At 37.4% G+C, this 15,960-nt stretch overlaps 1 protein-coding gene across 1 annotated transcript in view; it reads right to left on the minus strand.

Annotated features, from left to right (window-relative positions):
• Positions 1-257: 257 nt before the first annotated feature.
• The window catches only part of FAF1 (Fas associated factor 1), a 149,381-nt gene continuing 133,678 nt past the window's right edge, over positions 258-15,960 (minus strand). Inside the window, exons 18-19 of the mRNA XM_064428824.1 lie at positions 15,308-15,523; positions 258-2,560 (exon numbers count right to left, since the gene is read on the minus strand). Coding sequence (XP_064284894.1) covers positions 2,477-2,560; positions 15,308-15,523 — 300 coding nt within the window. The 3' untranslated portion in view covers positions 258-2,476. The remainder of the gene's footprint in view (positions 2,561-15,307; positions 15,524-15,960) is intronic.

The following is a 15,960-nucleotide window of genomic DNA, read 5'->3' on the forward strand; positions in this document are numbered from 1 at the left end:
TTAAGGACCAAAATCATTAACGTTTTATTTAAAGAGCGATACACTTGTTCACGTTGTGGCAGAATGATCCCTGTATACTGATCTCAAAATCTTTATATCAGAGGGAAGTAATGCCACCACTTTGAACACTTCCAGTTAATTATCACTAGAACATTTTGATAATGACAGTGTATTTTGCAATATGAACAAAATGAGGGAAAAAATAATGGAGTTTAGAAGGAAAAAAAAAAAGGCCAAACAACCCTGGGAGCACTGACTTCAACAAGTTCAACAAATATTCAAGCCACATTTAATAACTTTATAAAACTAGTATCAAAGTAAAGAATATATAGTCAAAATACAGAAATCAAGTTGAGTGAGAGAAAACAGCCTGATGAGATCAAACAGAAGTTAAACAGAACAGATTAATATAAACAAGTTAGCTGAAAAGTCGCTTTGCTTTATGTAGCACTATTTCAGCAACTCCTTTCCTCAACAGCCAGCTTAGAAGGAAAAAAAAAAGATATGCATCACTTTAAAATCCTGCTGTATGTTTACTGTGATTGTTTATAGAAACAGCATCACCCCAATTTGCAACCCATGTTAATTTCTTATTTAATAAACGCAGTGGAATTTTTTTTAAGAAAACGAAAGTTCAGAATGAAGCGTCTGCATTCAGCTTTCCATTACACATACGTTTATCTTCTATTGGCTAGGAATTCTTTTATTTGTGAACTGCAAATTATTAGGATTTGCTTACACTTCTAAACCTTTTGTGTGCCATAGATACTTCACTTCTAAAAGTGTCTGGTGTAGCACTCACTAATTACAGAATTATAAAAGGTAGAATAAGGCTTTGCCCGCTCAGAAATTCGCATTTTTGGTAAAGGTAACAATATATCAGCATCACTAACATCTTAATAATAGGCATACATTTAATTTTATATCACCATCCTTCCAAAGAAAAAAAGAAAGACTAAAAGATGTGTGCAACTGGTTTTAGCTTAGTATAAAATTTTCAAATCAGAACTCATTCAGCTACAATAAACACTATGAATTACGCATAAACATAGATGGAAAACAATGTGCCAGGCTTTAAATAAAAAAAAAAATAGTTTAGCAGATGATGATCCTGTAGTGCTATTGTGCACTGTCCTGCAAGCCCCGAGATAAAAAAAAAAAAAAAAAAAAAAGAGGGGGGGAAAGGAAGAGAAAAAATAAAAAGGAAAAAAAAGAGAAAAAAAGAGAAGAAAAACCCCCAAACAAACCAGTTTTGATGCAGGTTTGGCATCAACTGCACGTTATGGTCTTAGCCTCAGTATGCTCTTTCTATGGTTGAGAAATTTAGAGTACCAGATTTTTCCATGTCAGGTAGCAGGTAGCTGGTGCATACATTTCAGACAAGAGAACTACGATTTCTTTAATTTGAGATGGGATCAATAATGCATTGTTAATATGTCCAAAGTGTGCAACAATAAGGCAGATTTCTTATTACACCACCCCTTAAAATACCCATTGTTTGATGAACCAAACAAGGTGCTTTAAACCAGCAGAGTAATAGGAGACAAGCAAGTGCCAGAATGAAGAAAAACTGCTAGAATGGGAACTGCCCTTTCTTTCACAAGGAGAAATAAAGAACTTTTGTATCTGGTATTTGAAAGGTTTTTAACAGCTGATATTCAATATCAGCTGATTCCTGAAGTGTTGGCAAGATACCAGGTTTCTGGTACTGGCCATGTCTAATGTTATTTAAATATTCACATCATGCAATAAGCAGTTTCACACTGCAATGTAATGGAAAATACTTCCTAAACTGAATTGGAACTGAGACCCAAAGCAGAACCAGTAAATAAATATCTCGCATATATGTCAAACTATATTCTCCAAACAAAACCTTACATCTTATCAAAGAAGTCAGAAAGTACTAACAAAAATTATATGCTTTCTACTATAATACTGTTAAATTTCCATGGCTGAGAATGTCCCATTAATTTTTTTCTGCCTTTTTAAATTAGTTGACAAAGTAGAAATTCAAACACAGAAATAAAATGCATATATATGAGAGCACTGGCTCAGTGAGATATCAAATATACAGCATTCTAGTGTCAAAAGTACAGGCAGAAATGTCCAAGATTTCTTGGTGAAAAAGGGGCATTTGAGGAGTAAAAATTCTACTTAACAATCACTCACATTTTAACAGTGCATTAATTATAACAAAAGCTGGATGATAAGTGAGCAACAGAATCATAATGTTCAGTGTTCATAGCAGAACTTTATCCTCTGCTCATTTAAATGAGGTTGGAAACATATACTCATGTATGTGAAACTTTAAGTAGCTATGTTTGTTTTTTCAATTTTTCAGGATTCTTGCAAGAGGCAAACTTGTGACATGGAATTGAGCTGGATGTCAGCACAAGGTGGTGCTCAGAGAAGTCTTCCTCTCGATGCTGTGCCTCTGGCTTATCAAAGGATGATTAGTCCTACAATCTTGTTTGATCTATTCTTTTGCCTCTAGGAAAAGGGTTTCTTGAGGATACAGTTTTACCTCCAGTAATGATTTATTTGGATCCAGCTGGGTCACCTGTAAATACATGAACACAAAGATATGTGTAAGTAGACTTTTGGATTGTTTATCTTCACAGTGCAGACTTTTACTGGGAAGATTTTTGAGTCCTTCCATCAGTGATTACTGAAGTAGTGAGTATTATTTTTCAGGATGCAGATTAAGAAATATATATTGTGTTTTCTGTTGTTGTTACAAGTATTCTTTTGTAATAACAAGGAACAGAATAATAAAAAACCATAATCCCTGACATTAATTCCAAGAAGGTCTTGTTCTCTACTATAAACTTATCCACTAATCTATTTTTGTCAAAGTTAAGAACTTTTGGAAGGTTTACTAGAACACATGAGTTAAGATGAAAAATAAAACTGCACTCCTAGACAATCATCCCAAAATTTCAGTCAAACTGATGGTACAAGCAGCATAGCCAACCCAACAGGATCTCTCCATTGAAAAGGAAAACTTTATTTTCCTTCTCCCTTTCTTGCTCCAAGTCACGTGGTGGAACACCCAGCTTTCACCCACTTCAATGCTTTCCTCAATCATCCCAGGCTGGGAAAAAACCTGTTTAATTGTGTGGTTATTACACAATATATTTACTTATATAGACAAATTAACGACAACAAGTGTCCCAGTGTCCTGACATTCAAGTTTACAAGCCAATGCTGTGACATCCTTCAGAATACTGCAAAGCTTCATGAAGAAAGATGAACCATTTCCTGAAATATTTTCCTTCCATTTTTAAAATTAACTTCCCTGGTAATTCTGGTTTTGTTTGTTTTGCTGTGTGAGCACACCAGTTATCAGAAGTCTACTTGTGAAGAATAGATTATTAGTCTTATACCATAGGTATAAATGCAGATGCATGCCAATAAGTATTTTTTCCAAAGTTAAATTTGTTTCATCTATGATCACAACATGCCACTGCTTTCTAAAAATGTTCTCAGAAAACATGAAGGGTCCAGCACATTAAATGCTATGAATTAGTAAGAAATGTTCATGTAATTTTCTTAAAAGCCTAATTTACTAATCCTGTTACCTATTAACAAACAGGTAACATTTGTTATTTGTTTACCTATTAATAAATAGGTAACTTCTCATTCTCTCCCCCCAACTAAATCAGGCAAACTTGAAATATATTTGCATTTCTATTGTCTTATTGAATAATTAGGGAAAAATTACTATTTAAACAAACATTCAAGGCTTATCACTTCCTAAGACCATCAAAATCACTGTACTTTCATCTGGCTGCAGCAGATTTTTTTAAAAAATGAAATAATTAAAAACCGCAAATCAAACCCAAAACCAAACAGATGCATTATTTTTATTCTTAAAGCAGGAACGTATTTTCTTAAACTTCATGTACCATGGTGAGCTACTGCTAAATGTCTGAAGAGAAAAATAATTTACAAAAACCAGACTCAATTTTAGATTCCTATTATCTACAGTCCAATTATGCATTCCTGCACAGATGCTGCCTGAATTATTGAAAGGTTATTATCTACGAAAGCAAACCTGTTATGTAAAAAACAGCCAAAGTAGTGCATTTAAGTTTGTGATTACAGAAGTATGCTAATTAAGTATCTTGTAGCATTTTTTAATGTTTTGATATTCTGCTACAGTCTGTTACTGAGCAGGGAGTGAGGTAAAGAGGGGTCTGTGCAATTCACAGCTCCTGAGGCATTGGGCACCTGAGAGAAGCAATTTTCCCTTTTTTCAGTACAAGCCAATATTAATTTAGATATCTCTATTTTCAAATCCTGCAACCATTTTGTTGTAGTTTTTAATTTGCTTTTTTTTTATTATTTTGCAAGAAAAGGAAGGAAAGTCATAACATGTCTCTTTTGCACTTGGAAAAAAATCCCAAAAGTATGCCTGGGCACTGAACACAACCTTCCAGGCTGTGACCATATGGAAACATGTTATTCACTTGAGTATAATTCAAGATACATGTCCTAAGGTTTGCAAACTTCAAGTGCCTTAAATAACAACAGAGGATGTTCCTTCCTCAGTGAGAAGGGTCCTAGGAGCCTTCTGGAGTACCTGCAGCACAAGGACTGTGCAGCTTTTCACCATAATTTCAGTGTGCTGCTTAATTCACTGAGGGACAGCAGAGTTTGCAAATGTTTACACCATTACCCAATTAACTAACAATATGGCTCCTACATCTGTCAACAAACAAAGCTGTTGTTGCTTTGTTTTAGCTCCTTGGCATTTTCTGTTCATATGGGTCGCCATTGTACTTAATTATCACACCACAACCCTTCTGCAGCTTCTACTTTGTTATTTGTGGCTTGTAAATATGTTGTTTACTACAAAGAATAGAGGCCTTATTAGTGAACACACCTCCTAGCAAAAGAAATGGTTTCTCTAGTAAATATATGAAGTGTAAGACCTAAGATGCATTCTAACCTAGAGTATTTTAAATCAGAATTAGAAACCAAAGAATGCTCTGTAAGAAAGATCAGAGCAAAGAGCTGTAGCCTGCAAAGGTGTGTTCAGTGTAGTATTCTACAGAATCTCATTCACTTATATTTATATGCATTATTTAATAAAGAAAAGTATAGAATGTCTTTAGCTGTGTATCTGTGTGCCTTGTTTCATTACCATTAGTATAAATTCTGGAACCCACAGAGCTGACACCCTTTGGCTCTGATGCCATTGCATGATGCTCTTTCCGAAACAGCCCTGCACATGATATAAGTTACACTGTCCTAAAGCCCTACTCCTTTATTAGTTGAAGATTTATTCTATATTATTAGCAATTACACAGAAAACCAGTGAAGTATGCTTATATATTGAATCTGATTTCATCTGTTCCACCTATGTGGCAGAATGAACACCTTCTTGATCAAGGCTCAAAATTCACCTTCAGCATTAGATAATGGCCTTAACAAATGCAAAAGGTACATTTTAATCTGTATCTTCAAATTCCTACAATAACTGACTTTCTACCAATCATAAGCACACTCTAGGAGTCATCCCATGCATCACACTGTGAAACCAGCTGAATGTATTTTTCAAATCTTTTGTGGGTTTGCTAATACCCAATACTTTATATTATAATGGAACATGAACTAAAACCCCTTGAAAAGAGACTGTAAAGTGTTCCCAGCTTATCTGGTGAGGAGGGTGAGCATAACATAAGTGACAGCAAAATTAGTGACATTCAAGCTCAGAGAGCCCTGTGTACAATACCATGCAGGTGCATTCAGGGCTGTCCCAAAGCCCTGAACACAGAGAGCGCCCCAGGAGATTTTATCTTCAGGCAAATGACTTTCTGTGCAAAGCTGAACACTCCCCTGCCTTCAGGGAACACTCCTTCCAGCAACAGGACCAGAGGTGCTACAGGACTTTATTTCTGCCACAGTAGATCTTGCCATTGGGCTGCTTTCACTGAAATAGGTACAAGCTGATAAACAAAATTTTTTTCCAACTATGGATTCAGTTTTATGGGACCTTTATGGCTTCATCTTTTAAAGAGCTTTGTTACACAGCCAATGTCAGTTTGGTGCCAGGGAGGTTATCATTTAAGTATTTATTAAAGTGAATTCTGTGGTGATTATTCCAACTAAGCACCAGCTAGTTGAAGTACTTCTGTGCCACTTAGAAGTTCAAATTATTTATGACTCTGCAAGGCACAAGGTAGTGATGTTAACTCTTATACTCTTCCTGTAAGAACGTAGTAGCTGCTTACACTTCATTCTGAGTAAATTAATTCGGTTTTTAGATAAACCAAAAATGAAAACTAATGCTAGCTTAAACAACACATTAATACATTTTTATAGCAGAGTATTTTTCCTCCCAGAATAACATGTGAGTTATTTCTGTCTTCACCTTTGCTGACCTATCTGTTCTATTACACACTCACATCCTGAGCAGCTGTACTTTTACCACTTACAAGGTGTGGCTCCTTACCCTCCCTAACTCTGCGGGGAAAAAGATAAACACAAAAAAAATGGCTTAATGCCCAGGAAGGTAATTTAAAAATAAAGAATCAAATACACAATTATTATGACACTTACACAAGCAGTAAATATCACACCCTTCACCTTTCTCTCCACCCTAGGACAAGGATCTGATTCCCGAGCAGCACAGCCTCTATACCACTTACACACGCATGAATACATTTAATGAATCTAACGGACAAAGAGTTCTTTTACTCTCTTTTCTAATCCTCCTAAAGTATAAATGCAATAGAAATTACTTAAAGGCACACCTGGTAAAGTACTAGATCTGTTTAAAAAACTATATTTTCAGAGTGACACACAAACAAATACTGTGAATCCTTTCTACCTATTGAAATATCTCTGGGTTACACAGATAATACGCTCAACTTGAGCAACAAACAAAAGTAGAGTTACTTTATAGAAATATATGCAATTAGATTGGGCTTAGTTGAATAAACTTGGAGATAATTTACATCTGAATTGAAGAAAGCCGTCACAAACAAGGAAAAATATGTCATAGTAAAAGACTTGTAGCCTCGATCCAAACACAAAGCTTTAATCCAATACAGCACACTGACTCTTATTTTTCTCAAGAGGTTTTCTCAAAACATATTTTAGATTAAGCACATTTAAAAACACATTTACTAAGCAAAGTAGAAGCTGTTGATCAACCAGAAAATTGTGATGCTGTATCCTCTACTTTGAGCATGGTTCCCATTTTTCCCTTGGTAAACCGTGCAGTGCTCTGAGATGCAGCCAACCTTGACACAGAGTCTAAGTTTTCATTGCCTTAACATACTTTTTCTTTTTTAAAATGCTGCACAGATTTTAATCAGTGAAGGCTGATTAGCCTCTCTTGCACTAGACTTACTTGACAGTAAATTAAGACAGCAACTGTGTTCTCCCCTGTTTTCTAAAACGCTAAATGTAATGACAGGGTGGTGAAAATAACAAGGATAAGCCCAAACTCACTGTTGCTGTATTTGTATAGTGGCACCTGGACTATCTGGTGCTTTTTAAAAGTTCTAATTGAAAATCTGATTTTTCAGCTGGAATAAAAACTTAATATTTGCCAAAAAAAACCCCAAAAAAGCCTTAACAAGCAAAAGCTTAAAAAAAAAAGGGTTTTTAAGCAACCCTACAAAAATGAATCACTTTTTTTGTCGAAACTAAATAAAGCCCCCAATGTGAATGATGTTTTCAAAAACACCAGATTTTTACCCTAATCCTATAGTTTTTTTAATAGTGAGTAACGAAAAAAAAAAAAAAAACCCCACACATAACTGTAGTTTATCTTCTTTCCAGCAAAAGGCCTTGGGAAGGGCTGTATGCACCTGGGTAGCTCTGAGGCAGTTCTGCGCCTCTTTTTAGCCAAGGACCAGAAACTTTGCTTAGTGATTAGTACAAAGTATGGCCAAAATACATCCGGTTACCAGCATCACTGAACATTTGTTTTACATTTCTTTGCAAGAACTGATCTCACTTTAAAAAATCACTATAAAAAGGCTGCATCTCCCTCTAGCCTTTCAAACAGCTCATTTTCAAAGACAACCCATCCGCTCTTTCATTTTGGCAGAAGTGCAAACACAAAAGTATTTCAATTGAGAAAAGCCTCTCTGAACAATGTGACTTTTATTGTTGTGGTGCTAATGGTGCTGAAGTATTACACAAGCTGCCTTGAGAGCAAGAAGATGGAGCTGGAGTCAGTCAGAGGAGTCACATGCAGGTCCTGACCTGGACATTAATGGTCCCACAGTGGCCACAACTCTGAGACTGGAGGACTTCAGGCTTTGAGGAAGAGCAAGGTGGTGTAAAGATCTCCTCAGATTTTCTACTTTCCTCCCTTCCTTCTTTCTGGTTTGAACTCTTTGATTTATTTAGGAATTCTCTGTGCAGTTTCTCAGAAAAAGAGAAGCTGACAGAAAAGCCTGGACCTTGTCTTTTCCTGACAAAGGACCTGCAGGAAGAGGAGCTCCACTACCTCCTCCCTCATGCTGTTTACCTTCATTTTTCTGGTTGAGAAGAGAAAGTTTAAGTATTGGCATTTACAGATGAGAGCATTTGTATATTAAGCATCCTTTCTGCTGTGCCAGGGAGCAAAACAGTCCATTACTTCTGGGCATTTACTGTACTTATAGTAAACTTACTGTGCTTATAGTAAACTAACAATTGTTCATGTATTTAACTCTTTTTAAATGCACTTGCTACACAGAAAAAAAAGATGACATTCCCAGAAGTACTACAGCTTTCACTCTGGAGAAAGATGAAGAGCTGAAAGAAAGCAAACAGCCACATGCTCTGGAAGTTGGAAAACATATAAATACATTTAGTGCTCCAAATGAACTGTAAGAACTTTGCTTTGCATACATCCCAGAGGGGAATGGATGGGAACACAGCCACTCACAGAAGAACGACCCAGGATTGGACTCAAGTGCACTTAATTATAATTGCATGAAAGAACAATCCAAAAGGATTTTTATCACCAGTTCAAAGGATTAAGATGTTCAGATATCACAATGATATCTACAGTATAACATTGTGATTGGTTGATAGGCAAATGGAATAAAGAGAGTGCCTAGGACTGCTTTGGTGATTTAGCCTGATGCATTACTTATGCAATTACCAAAACAGCAGGAGATCATTAAATTTTCTGGTAACCAGACACAGCAGTCTTAGTATCATACCAGTACAAAGGCTCTCTATTGGTATTTCATCATTTCATTTTCTTTCTAGATGGGTCAAAAAAGTCCACAAAATGGATATTAAACATGAATTCTGGAGAAAAAGTACAAAATTGCCCCAGTTTATCCTGGATAAAGTTATATGCAAGAGCAAAGCTCTACAGTTTAACTAAGGCATCTTCCTGGGAACAATAAGGCGCCTCCCCTGAAATCAATGTTTTGTAAAATGGGGCAGTGCTGAATAAAAGAGCACTTTGGGTGCAAGGGATGTGCACTGAAGGGCTCTTGGGTGGAATTCATGAATGCCAGGGTTGGCATTAGTCACTGGGCCAGCTAATGAGGATGATTCATGGGGAGCTCGTGCTCCACGTGAGCACGCAGCGCTGGGTGAGTGCTGGCTTCCTCCAGTGAGCCCCGAGCAAAAGAGATCATCTGAAATGCACACCTATTTCCTGAAACTGGTTAAACAGCACTCAAATAGAGCTGCTGTGGGAGATCAGAAACTATATTGATCTACAGAATGCAATTCCACTTCCTTTCTTACATCTGTGAGATGAGATCTCCTTTCAGTGACTTGATACAAGAAGGGCTTTAATCCTTCACTTTGGATCAGTTACCTATGTAAAGACACTGGGTCTGAAAAAAACACACCAAGTCTGTCGTTTTTGGAAGAAAACATTGTGAAAAATTTTTCTGTAATATTTACAGATTTTTTTACTACCTAGATGGAAATTATATTTCCACAGAAGTAAATATCATGTTTCAAGAAGCAAAATATACTCAGTGTCCTCTCAGGTGCTGTGACTGACTTCACCAGTGTAAGAATGTTACCTACTCCCTTTTTAGGTGCTGACCAAAAGACTGTGAGGCTGTGTTCTTTGTGAGCAACAAACTTGTTAAAAGCAGGAAAATCTGGGAGCTACAAATGCTTCAGTGTCCTTTCATCTCACACTCGAGGTTAATCTTTCCACTGTTACAAGCCATCAGGAAGAACGGTCAGAAACCAGGCTTCAAAAGAGGCATGGGAATATGCCAGTCTGGAATGGCCAATTTGCTTAGGCAACTTCTCAGTGTCTTAACTAAACCAAACCTAACGGCTTGGATAAATAAAATAACAACAGATCTTGAAAGGAGAGGAAAGACAAGGGCAGGTAGTATTGACTTAAGGAAAGCTGTAAATGATAGGAGGAAGGGCATCTACCTTTGTAGGTGGCTGTGGCCTTGTGTAAACTAGATCAGAGTAAGCACATGACATCACTGACCAGAAGAATTTAAATTATGTGAATTGAAAGAGATGACTAGTACTTGGTATAGTAAGAAAGATAAATATCAGTAACTGAAACGACTGGAAAAATTACAGGTATCACATGTAATTCTCAAAAATTTTTGAGCCTATCAGAAAAAAATTTCATTCATCTGAAATCCTCCTCTGCTATAAAACATATATTCAAGCTACTTTCCTGATTTACTTGAAATTACTAAAAATACTACAGGTGTAGCCATGACACTGCACAAATCCTTTATCACAATAACATCTTTCTTCCATTTTTCTATCAAGATTATGACTAGGGGGAAGAATATTGAAAGTCAAAGATGGTCCTGGACATTTAACTCTTTCATGAACTATTTAAGTTCAAATACTCCCTAATGAGTTTAAAAGTAAGTTATCTGAAGGCAGTAGTTTGTACAGGGTGAAATTCAGAATAATCCTTACAAAGAACAGCTGCCAGAACTCATACACAGAACTCAAACAGCTGCCAGAACTCACACACAAAATTGTCAAACTACCTGGCATAACAAAAGAAGGACCATGCTCCAACATCACCTTTCTGAGAACATCAGAGGGCAATTCCCTGCTCAGAGGACTCCACAGCAAGTGCTGCAGCTAAACTTACTATCCTGTGGCATTATTTTCACCACTGTGAGCATCAAAGAGGATTAATCTTGCCAAAGCACAGGAACAAAAAAATCACGTTTGGGTTTGGAGGAATATCTTACCATTATTCTATTCCCATATACTCCCAAAACTATGAATTGCCTGGCCCTAAATTTACTGAAATCCTGATCATATCTGATTTAAATTGACATGCAATTTGAGTTAAATTTATTTTATGCACTTTCAAGGGAGATTTTTTGTTTCTGTTTATTTAAACTGCTGTTGAAATTGGTTAATTAAAAGGATTTAAAAAATCTTAATACTCTAAACAGAGCAAACTGGTTCTGAATTATTAAGCAACATTTTAGATGCATTTAAATAACCTTAAGTGACTTAACTGCCACCTGATCCTAAGCTGTGGCTCAGAAAAATAAAATGTGAAATACTGTAGAAGTCTTGGCTTACCAAGGCTTCCAGATACAGTAAATAAAGAGCTTAAGTCTCTAATACCATGTCTGCAGAAGGCATACTCTCAAATACATAACTAATGCTCCACCTCAAGGAGAAATCAGCAGCAGTAATTATAGCTTGAAATTTTGATTTTTCATGAGAAATTAATAAATTGAGTCTTTCAAATATAGCATTTAGAAGGAGGAATCATGCCTGGCCCTCCCTTTCTGACAGACACCATAGAACATTCAAACATATCAACACTAGAAGGATGGCTGAAGCCCATCTTGGGTAAATTTCTGCACATTCCTCTTCTAGTTTCAGCTAGACCTGGTCCACTTCAGCTTCTTGCCTAAGTGGGGTAAAATGCTCACTCTGTAAGATGTTAACAGTTTTAGGAAGGCTTCTGCACATCACCAGCACTGAAGAAATGGGAGGAACTGAGTGTCTGGAGGTCTCCAAGGCACTGGGAGAAGGAGGATCCTGCAACTGGGAGGTCAAGAGGGCTACCAAAGTCAGAGTTTGTATTTAAACTATACATAACACTTTTGAAAAAAAATATGTTTGAAAGTATCAGACTTACTTTGCTGGAGTTTTGCTGCAATAAGTCAGAATTTGGGAAAACTGTTAAAAGAAAGGGAGCTAAATACTGAACCAAAGTCAGAGTTTTGGAAGGCTTTTAAGAGAGAGGGACCAAAATACTGAACTAGAAGGTTGACTGAGCACACTAACACACACAGAGTAAGCTCTTTTTGTTTTCTGGAAGACAGGGAACTGTAACTCTGAAATCAGCTCACACATTTAACAGCACACACATTTGCTCCCACGAAGACTTTGCAGGTGTATTTCAGAATACAAGAAATACACTCTTTGCATTAAAATTTCTTTGCCAAGAAATACAATACAGCTTTTCACTCCCAAAGATGAGCTTGCCAACGTTTCCAGGCACAAGCTCCCAGCTGCCCCAGGCTCACATTTGTGACACACACGGGTGGTACAAGATGTGGTGCTGAGGTACTAAGAGAGGAGCTGGTTAATATCTCATTTCAGCACGGGTAGAAAGAACAACACAGTCAGTGACAAAGACCCAATAACAAGTCACTGCATGTGCTTAACTGCTTTGGAATGTCACTGCTGCTTTAAAATCTACAAGTAGTGTCTGGAAAAGGTTAATCTGGGTATTTACTCATGTGTAGAAGTTTGTATTTACAGTAGGGTTATGATACCAACTTTAAGTTAGCTAAGGATATCTGTGTAAGCAACTGGAACACAGGACTAAGAAGTAATGAATTTTTATTTATGAAAGATGTAAAAGTACTTCAATGACACTATCAGAACTGATGGCTTTGAACTTCAGGTAAAAATGCTCTAACAAGCTTTTCACAAGAAAATGTTGACCTGGTTGAAGATAATCCCCTTGTTTTGATAAGACAGAAACACTTTTGGGGGTGTGTATGTTATTGTAAAGCAGATTAGGATAGAAAAAACTCCACGAACTTTAGAATACATGTTTTCATCTTATCGCAGCAGAACTCCAGAAAAGTAATTCTGATACTTTCAAACATATTTTTTCCAAAATGTTATGTATATTTTAAACACAGACATTTTAAATGCTCCTGTTCTTTGGAGCACAAGCATTCCAAGTGCTCTGTCCTTGCAGCACAGATTTCCATTCATGTTGGTGACATACCATACAGCAGAAGGGTCTTGATAACTCACAGTGTATTTTCAAGTGACTACAGACCACAAAGCCCAAGGCAATGAATATATACTTTGACTGTACTTCTTCCAAGCCATTCAAGAATGCCTTATTTTTATTTTTTAAAATCTGCCTATGGAGTTGCATGCTTCCAACTTTCCAAACCTGGGGAACATGACAGATGTCATTTACAGTCCTCAGTGGTTAGCAAACCCCTGGGGAATATTTTTTGTCTGTCGTGCCTCTGGTGGTCACAATGGCAATGGGATTCATACATGGCTGAGTCAATCAGCATGAATCATTTATGCGACTCCTCATACATGGCATTATTAGGTTGGAATCGTAGAAAAAAGATGACAGGGTCTTTGCTTCCCACACAGCAGACCAACAGCTCCAGACCCTGCCACTAAATTCTCCTTTCTTTGCCTCAGTCTTTCTCCCTGCCAGTTTCACACATGTACTGACAATACCAGCCTGTTCTAATTTAGTGGTATTTTTTTTCTTTTCTACTCCTTTTAGAACTTGTTCTTATGTGATTCACCTGATAAATTTTAGAGTTTTTTTACAGATGACTAACATTCATAATGATGACAATGTGAATAAGTACAGAAACAGCCAGAGTAAAGTAAAAAACAAATGTAAAAAGTTAAGAGCAATATACCTGTAGGGTATTTATATTAAATATGTATTACATCAGAAATAAGTTACAGGTGGGGAGGCATGACTTCCAAAAAATTTTAAATGTACAGCCCCATTGTTTAGACTGCACAAAACTGGTTTCCTTTGTCAAGTACACTGAACCATCAGTAATCCTGGAAATACAGGTGACTTCTAGTCTTTGGTTCCACTGGAAATTATACTGCATGCTTAAGGAGTAAACTTAATTAGTGATTAATGGGATTCCTTAAAGCTGCATTTCAGTCTAACTGATCAGGATTCCCAGTACAAGGTGGAAGAAGCACTGCAATCCTGTCCACAGTTGTGCCAAAAATGGGTCAGAAACCACATCCCCTCAAAAGGTTGTATGCTTACTAAGGATGAGCTTCTTCTCCTTTGCAGGACTTACAAATAAGATGATAAAGAAAGAGGTATCTGTTACAAACTACTGCAAACATGTCAATCAGAGCCTCATCCCTAGTGAACTACCCCAGGGGCAATGATGGGAAACAAAATGGGAAAGCAATCCAAATTACTGAACTCCTTTGGTGAAAAACAGTCTAACCAGTCCCCTGGAGATGCCTCCAGCAAACAAGAACCCAACTGGTCCAGAGCTGCCCCACTCATCTGCAGTGCCCAGGCAGTGTGGCCAAAGAGCTGCTGAACTCCACCAGCACTGCTTGGCTCTGTCCTGACATCTCTGCCATGCCCATTCCCTTCACCTTTTATCCTGGGCCCCTGCACAGCTGGATCCACTGACTTTCATCTTTGCTGTAGCAATGACTAAATAACAAATAAAAGTTAATTTGTGCAGAACACACAGAGGTGGATTTTCAAAGGAATTTAGGAGCAAGCACAAAAATTATCTGTTGATGTATCAACAGAATTGGCTACTGTAAGCAGTGAGCAGTATTGATTCTGAAAATCAGCCACAGCAGGTTCATAATACAATTTCAAGGTAGGAGATGTAATTATCTACTGGTATTATGTAACAGGTGGATCAAATATTTATTAGCATATACTTAATAGTTCATAACTGGGTACTATCTGATCCTGAGTCTTATTCATAACGTCAAGTTGCATCCAAATGGCAAAAGCACAAAGATCAGAAGTATAACAGACCTAAACAATGAACCACCAGCAGAGCTGATGGAGCTTCTTTCAAAACAGGACGTGAGCAAAGCTGGCTCCTCAGCATATTCAAGTTTTCACTGAATATGGCCCACAACTTTTTCTGAAATGTAGCATTTTTTACAATATCACTGGAGGCAGGTTTCACAGCTCTGTATGAAACATCTGACAGCACTGGGCAGCCAGCAGCTGGCTTAGAGCTTGGCAGCACTGGAAGATACCCAGGCACACCTTTTATCTTCTATGCTATAACACCCCAGCCAACCAACCCACAGGAGCAAGAAGCAGAGGTATTTATTCCTGAAAGGTGCATTTACTCACATCTCTCCTCGGAAAGGTGCCCAGCAGCTTGTACTCCTCCCAAGGATATCCCTTGGAAGCTACAAAATCAAAGACAACCTGCAGCTTGCTGCTGGCCAGGAAACGCCGCTCAAAGAATTCTCCGCTGGGCGTCCGGATGCGGAGTTTGCTGACAGACTCAGTGCTCTCCTCCTTCGGCTCGGGGGGCAAGGACTGCTCCAGAGACAGCCTGATGGCCTGGGGAAGGAAAAACAACCATTTTTTCTAATGCTAGCAACAGAAGAAAGGGAGAAAGCTTTTCTGTTTATTTCTTCTAGAACTTCAAGATGTGTCGCAGTGCTCCAGAGTCTTTATATCTCAATGACAAAATAATTTTTACTCACTCCTTAATAACAGCCCACCAGACAACTAATTAAAATAAATCCTTCTTTATAACACATATTATTAGGTCTACAGTAAATGCACGATGGGATACGTAATTTAATCATTTGGCAGAGAGCCTTGGAAAAAAATTGAATGAGAGAATAATTGTCAAGTGGCCAATTGCTTCCTTAAAGGGTATAAATTAAAAGGCAGTAAAAGTATTTCTTTAAAAGCACTTGTCAAATTGTCTTCCTCTTGCAATGATAATTGACCATTTGCAGTAGACTAGACCCTTAATGGCAGTTCAGAGT

Source organism: Passer domesticus, chromosome 7 (genome assembly GCF_036417665.1).
Source record: "Passer domesticus isolate bPasDom1 chromosome 7, bPasDom1.hap1, whole genome shotgun sequence".
Lineage (NCBI taxonomy): Eukaryota > Metazoa > Chordata > Aves > Passeriformes > Passeridae > Passer > Passer domesticus.